Consider the following 7,760-nt stretch of genomic DNA (forward strand, 5'->3'; position numbering starts at 1 on the left):
AGGGTAAGTGTTCATCTTTACCATGCGCCCTGCTTTGATAACCAAGATGTTGTCAATTCACGACTGAAGCCAAAAAAAAAGATATAAATTAAACAATATTAATAGCAAATATTATAGAGTATTTCTGCATGCTTTTACAAGAGCATTTACCAGCCTTAATCCTGAATTGTCAAGGACAATTCGCAGTGACAGCTTTTCTGTTCATTTATAGTAATGCCATGGACAGGCATTCCTGCCCACCAGATCTTTTGCAGCAAATTATTGCAGGTTTAAAAATATACAGCAGTTGTATCATATTCAATCTAGGCAGTACCAATTCTGGATTGTGGATGGAGAAAGAGGCTTGAATTATTAAAACAAGCTTGTGAACATTAAATTAAACGGCGATTCCAAGCTGTTCAAACTTTAATCTTAACAAATCCAAGGCAAATATTTGAGACAGGAAGATGAAGCATGGGTTTTGGAAAGCGGAACTAAAAATTGCAGAATGCTCGCATTTAAATTTCACTGCTTGTCCTTCATTCTCGAGCCACGGTGAGTAAAGGATTTTTGACTCTCTACTCAGAATCATACAGGGCAAGTGGGTACGGCCAACCATGTGTGTGCTGGCATTTCGAAAGAGCTATCCAGTGCATTGCGATCAGGACAACATTGCGCTGCCTCTTTGCAAAAGTGGTTAACATGTTTGCTGCTCTCTACAGGGACTTCTCAATCATGGCACACTCACGACTAAAATACAAATTCATCTTTCAGATGCCGTCCGGCCTGTGTGCATTGTTTATATTTCCCCCACACCAGTAGAGACAGAGTAAGGATAGAATGCTCTTTACATGAGGTACTAACAATACATATTAAATACACTCCTCTGTCTTCAATCAAAATTACTGGCACCAGTGCACAGCTGCAGATGAAGTTCACTTCTTAACTAACATGTAAGAAATGGCAACATATACACCTCATTCAAAATGAACTGATAATATAAAAACAAATCAATATTTAAAGGGAAGAAAGCTATCCGGCACAGTCCGGACATTTGACTCAATAATCACAATGCAATCTACGTTTTGCAGCAACTGAATCCAGCTCTTGGAAAATCACATTTGTCACACAAGTATGAAAATAAAATAATAGCAAATTTACAATTTTATAAAAAATAAGATCCACTGGTGTTTCAATCACATTTGAATTAAGTCAACATCTGTACTTGAAAGCTGGCAGAAGAGGCAGGAAGCTAATTGAATTTTGCTATGGTCAACTCAAAATAAAAACCTCAAAATATACACATAGCACGATCTGGAATAGTCTTTGTTCCACACAATTCAAATCAAAAGTTGCCACCGAACGGCAGCCTAATCAGGGCTTGTGCATTACAAGTATGGCGAGTCATGTTAAATTTGCATATCTTTCAAACAGTTGGGCATTTTCCTTCTGTTTAAACGATGCTCTTTGCCGTTTAAAACAGACACTTGGAAAACAGGGAGGGGAAAAAAATAGACAAGTAAATCGCCACACAATTTCGTTCTCCAATTTCTTCGGTCTCTTCGTAACAGGCAGACGTTTAAACCCAATATCATGAGATGGAGCTACTCAATAGCCATGCAATACACCCGGCCAGCAGTAAATCACATGGGCCACTGTGTAACACGTGTTGGCTAAAAGGAAGGCAACAAATTCATTGATTGGTTTACAGGTATAAACGTTCTTCTAAAAAAATTACCCATGGAAAAACATGAATCACAAAAGTTCAGGAGAATGTTTAGTTCTTAATATCACCTTACAATTAATTAAACTGCAGAGACAGTTACTGCAAAGAACGGTTCCTGATAATAAGCAATCATATCTCTGATGTTATGATGGCTCTATTTAGTCTATTAGAATTGCAGAACTGGAGCCTTCAGGTCACAGTGGAGAGAGGTCACAGTAGGGGGGGGGGGGGGGGGGGGGGGGGGGGGTGATGGCGTAGCGGGAATGTTGCTGGACTTGTAACCCAAACAGCCAGACTAATGTGTTCAAATCACACCATGGTCGCTGAGAAAGTTAAAATTCAATCTAAATAACCACGGTGACCACAAAACTGTCATCCATTGTCATAAAACCCCCATTTGGTTCACTAATGTTCTTTAGGGAAGGAAATCCACCTGGCCTACATGTGGGCGGCACAGTGGTTAGCACTGCTGCCTCACAGCGCCAGCGACACGGGTTCGATTCTGACCTTGGGTCACTGTCTGTTTGGAGTTTACACTTTCTCCCCATGACTGCATGGGCTTCCTCCGGGTGCTCTGGTTTCCTCCTACATGTGCACGTTAGGCGGACTGGCCATGATAAATCCACCTTAGTGTCGAAACGATTAGTTGGGGTGATGGGGTTACAGGGGTAGGTAAGTGCGCCTAGCTAGGGTGCTCTTTTGGAGGATCAGTGCAGACTCGATGAGCTGGTCTGTTAGCCTCCTTCTGCACTGTAAGGATTCTATGATTCTATAATTCTATGTGACTCCAGACCCACAGCAATGTGGCTTGACCTTTAATTGTTCTCAAGGGAAATTAAGGATGCATAACCAATGCTGAATTTGTCAGCAACACCCACGTCCCGAGAGTGAATTAATTATTGTCAGATTTCAATAATAAAGAAAAGTAAAAAATTTTTTAAAAACTGGAGGAAGCAGTCTCAATAAGAACTTTCAAAATGCAAGAGATGAATACTTGAAGGGAAATATTTTTCAGGGTTATGGGGAAAGGACAGAGGTGTGGGACCAATTGGATAGCTCTTTCAAAGAGCCAACACAAATATGATGGGCCAAAAGGCCTCCTTCAGTGCTACGTCATTTGATGATTCTATAAGTGTAGCTGTAATATATGAATAAGATTGACATTGTTTGCAATCAGCTATCGCCCAGTTGAAATGATTTTTTTCTTCCTCAAACATAATGGAAGGAGCTGAAATATTTTCCAAACTCATTTACCAAATAGATCCCCACATTACCTGGGAAATAGGCAGTTAATATATTCAAGGACAGGTGAAAGAATCGCCAACCAAGTCCATCAGCTAGATTTTTAAATGCAGAAATCCACTGTTGCTGTGTCACATGCTCAACACAACAGTTATTCAATTAAATGTATCGTCAGTGGTCAGATATGGACTGAATGTGCCTCGGTTGGCACTTGATCTGCATACAGGGAATTACCCACCACAGTTTTTTGCAAATTGCAAAGAGAAAGGGCCCAGGTCCCTGTGCTGGTCAAGCTGTGACTAATCAGTAAAACGTGCGCAAGAAGGCAGTTCAAAAACTGCTACACTTCAAATTGTTCCTGATTAAAAGCTGGATGTTTATCCTTTAGCAGGTGGCTGTGGGAAGCTGGCGGGAAAGAGGCAGTCTGCACGATCGCACTTCCCATCCTGTCCTGGAGGGCCTATGATGCCCTGTGGGCCAGTGGGACCTGGAGGACCTCTCGTTCCCAATCCTGGCAACCCTGGAACACACAAGGGAGGTAGTCAAATGAATGGTTCACGCGCTTCATTAGTCCTTGTATGTCAAATCACATGAAGAGGCAAAGCCATACCGGTGGAAATGTTACTTTGAAATTCTTTGACAGTCAACATTCGATATCCTGTTCATCAAGTTACAACCTTGCTGGAGTTGTCTAGTTTGGGTTTTATGCCATAAATAGTGGGGAGGCTAAAAGCAACTTCTGGTGTTTGCACCGACACAGTTAATTGTGCAGCTCCGTCTCCAGAAGACCATAAGACGTAGGAGCAGAATTAGGCCGCTCGGCCCATCGCGTCTGCTCCGCCATTCAATCATGGCTGATATTTTCAAATCCCCATTCTCCTGTCTTCTTCCCATAACCCCATATCCCCTTATTGATCAAGAACCTATCTATCTCTGTTTTAAAGATATTCAGTGATTTGGCCTCCGTCACCTTCTGCTGCAAAGAGTTCCCCACTGCATGCAACATGGTAGCATCGGACTCATTGAAAGATTTCACTTGGGATTACCTAGAACTGCCTGAAGGTGGGATCTTCTTGCCCAACCGAAGTCGACCCCCCCCCCCCCCCCCCCCCCCCCCCCCCCCCCCGCCACCCCGCACACCTGCAGCGGATACCCCAGCTACGGGTCCTGGAGGCCTGACACAACGCTGTCAACTTCGGATGGACTGGAAGATACTGACCCTCCCTGATTCTGATCCCCCCCCCCCAAACTGTCCTTCTCCCACACTAACCTCCCCCAAAACTAACTGCCCAGAAAGCCGACCTTCCTCAATACTAACCTTCTGCCATTCGGACCCTCCCTAATATACATCTTCTTAAATACTGTCCTTCTCTGATATTGACCATCTCCAAAAGGGGACACCTTCAACACTGACCTGGTCCAAAACGCTCGCCAATATTGACAATATAGTCCTACTCCCATATTGACTTTCCCAAAACAAACTGCCCACAAAGCTGAACATCCGTAATAGTGACCTTTATTGATACTGACCTTCCATGAAACTCATCTTCCCCGAAAGTGAACATCCCCGATACTGACCCTCCCCGATATCGACTGTCCCCAATACTGACCCTCCCCGATACTAATCATCCCCGATACTGACCCTCCCCGATATTGACTGTCCCCGATACTGACCCTCCCCGATGCTGACCCTCCCCGATACTGACTGTCCCCGATATTGACCGTCCCCGATATTGACTGTCCCCGATACTGACCCTCCCCGATACTGACCCTCCCCGATACTGACCCTCCCCGATACTGACCCTCCCCGATACTGACCCTCCCCGATACTGACCCTCCCCGATATTGACTGTCCCCGATACTGACCCTCCCCGATACTGACCCCCCCGATACTGACTGTCCCCGATACTGACCCTCCCCGATACTGACCCTCCCCGATATTGACTGTCCCCGATACTGACCCTCCGCGATACTGACCCTCCCCGACACTGACCCTCCCCGATACTGACCCTCCCCGATTCTGACCCTCCCCGACACTGACCCTCCCCGATATTGACTGTCCCCGATACTGACCCTCCCCGATACTGACCCTCCCCGATATTGACTGTCCCCGATACTGACCCTCCCCGATACTGACCCTCCCCGACACTGACCCTCCCCGATACTGATCATCCCCGATACTGACCCTCCCCGACACTGACCCCGATATTGACTGTCCCCGATACTGACCCTCCCCGATATTGACCCTCCCCGATATTGACTGTCCCCAATATTGATCATCCCCGATATAGACTATCCCCGATACTGACCCTCCCCGATATTGACCCTCCCCGATACTGACCCTCCCCGATACTGACCCTCCCCGATACTGACCCTCCCCGATACTGACCCTCCCCGATATTGACTGTCCCCGATACTGACCCTCCCCGATACTGACCCTCCCCGATATTGACTGTCCCCGATACTGACCCTCCCCGATACTGACCCTCCCCGACACTGACCCTCCCCGATACTGACCCTCCCCGATACTGACCCTCCCCGACACTGGCCCCCCGATATTGACTGTCCCCGATACTGACCCTCCCCGATACTGACCCTCCCCGATATTGACTGTCCCCGATACTGACCCTCCCCGATACTGACCCTCACCGACACTGACCCTCCCCGATACTGACCCTCCCCGATACTGACCACGATATTGACTGTCCCCGATACTGACCCTCCCCGATACTGACCCTCCCCGATACTGACCCTCCCCGATAATGACCCTCCCCGATATTGACCCTCCCCGATACTGACCCGTCCCGATACTGACCCGTCCCGATACTGACCCTCCCCGATACTGACCATCCCCGACACTGACCCTCCCCGATACTGACCCTCCCCGATACTGACCCTCCCCAATACTGACCCTCCCCGATACTGACCCTCCCCGATATTGACCGTCCCCAATACTGTCCCTCTCCGATACTGAACTCCCAGATTCTGATCGCACCTCAAATCTCTCCTCCCATGCTGACCTTCCCAAAAAACAACTGCTGACAAAGCTGACCTTCCCCAGACCTGACCTTTTCCTATACTGACCTTCCCCGATATGGACCTTCCCCGATAGTGACCTTCCTAAAGACTGAACTCCTCTATACTGACCCCCCTGATATGGACAACCGCAATACTGATCCAGCCCGATACTGACACTCCTTGAGAGGGAAAAGCCCCTGATACTTCCCCAGTACTCTCTGATGTGAACGTCCCTCCGATAATCACCCTCTCAGATAATTACCCTCTCCGATAATAGCCCTCCCCGATAATGACCCTCTCCGATAATTGCCCTCCCCGATAATGGCCCTCCCCGATAATGGCCCTCCCCGATACTGACCCTCCCCGATACTGACCCTCCTCGATACTGATCATCCCCGATACTGACCCTCCCCGATATTGACTGTCCCCGATACTGACCCTCCCCGATGATGACCCTCCCCGATACTGACTGTCCCCGATACTGACCCTCCCCGATATTGACTGTCCCCGATACTGACCCTCCCCGATATTGACTGTCCCCGATACTGACCCTCCCCGATACTGACCCTCCCCGATATTGACTGTCCCCGATACTGACCCTCCCCGATACTGACCCTCCCCGATATTGACTGTCCCCGATACTGACCCTCCCCGATACTGACCCTCCCCGACACTGACCCTCCCCGACACTGACCCTCCCCGATATTGACTGTCCCCGATACTGACCCTCCCCGATACTGACCCTCCCCGATATTGACTGTCCCCGATACTGACCCTCCCCGATACTGACCCTCCCCGACACTGACCCTCCCCGACACTGACCCTCCCCGATACTGACCCTCCCCGACACTGACCCCGATATTGACTGTCCCCGATACTGACCCTCCCCGATACTGACCCTCCCCGATATTGACCCTCCCCGATATTGACTGTCCCCAATATTGATCATCCCCGATATAGACTATCCCCGATACTGACCCTCCCCGATATTGACCCTCCCCGATACTGACCCTCCCCGATACTGACCCTCCCCGATAATGACCCTCCCCGATATTGACCCTCCCCGATACTGACCCTCCCCGATACTGACCCTCCCCGATACTGACCCTCCCCGATACTGACCATCCCCGACACTGACCCTCCCCGATACTGACCCTCCCCGATACTGACCCTCCCCGATACTGACCCTCCCCGATATTGACCATCCCCAATACTGTCCCTCTCCGATACTGAACTCCCAGATTCTGATCGCACCTCAAATCTCTCCTCCCATGCTGACCTTCCCAAAAACCAACTGCTGACAAAGCTGACCTTCCCCAGACCTGACCTTTTCCTATACTGACCTTCCCCGATATGGACCTTCCCCGATAGTGACCTTCCTAAAGACTGAACTCCTCTATACTGACCCCCCCTGATATGGACAACCGCAATACTGATCCAGCCCGATACTGACACTCCTTGAGAGGGAAAAGCCCCTGATACTTCCCCAGTATTCTCTGATGTGAACGTCCCTCCGATAATCACCCTCTCAGATAATAACCCTCTCCGATAATAGCCCTCCCCGATAATGACCCTCTCCGATAATTGCCCTCCCCGATAATGGCCCTCCCCGGTAATGACCCTCCCCGGTAATGACCCTCTCCGATAATGACCTCCCCGATAATGACCTCCCCGATAATGACCATCTCCGATAATGACCCCGATAATGACCCTCTCCGATAATGACCCTCTCCGATAATGACACTCTGCGATAATGGCCCTCACCGATAATGACTCTCTTCGTTAATGAACCTCC

At 48.8% G+C, this 7,760-nt stretch overlaps 1 protein-coding gene across 1 annotated transcript in view; it reads right to left on the reverse strand.

Moving 5' to 3' along the window:
• Nucleotides 1-2,448: 2,448 nt before the first annotated feature.
• LOC119967761 (collagen alpha-1(XIX) chain-like) overlaps nt 2,449-7,760 on the reverse strand; it is a 252,900-nt gene continuing 247,588 nt past the window's right edge. Inside the window, exon 45 of the mRNA XM_038800683.1 lies at nt 2,449-3,467. Coding sequence (XP_038656611.1) covers nt 3,325-3,467 — 143 coding nt within the window. The 3' untranslated portion in view covers nt 2,449-3,324. The remainder of the gene's footprint in view (nt 3,468-7,760) is intronic.

Source organism: Scyliorhinus canicula, chromosome 6 (genome assembly GCF_902713615.1).
Source record: "Scyliorhinus canicula chromosome 6, sScyCan1.1, whole genome shotgun sequence".
Classification (NCBI taxonomy): domain Eukaryota; kingdom Metazoa; phylum Chordata; class Chondrichthyes; order Carcharhiniformes; family Scyliorhinidae; genus Scyliorhinus; species Scyliorhinus canicula.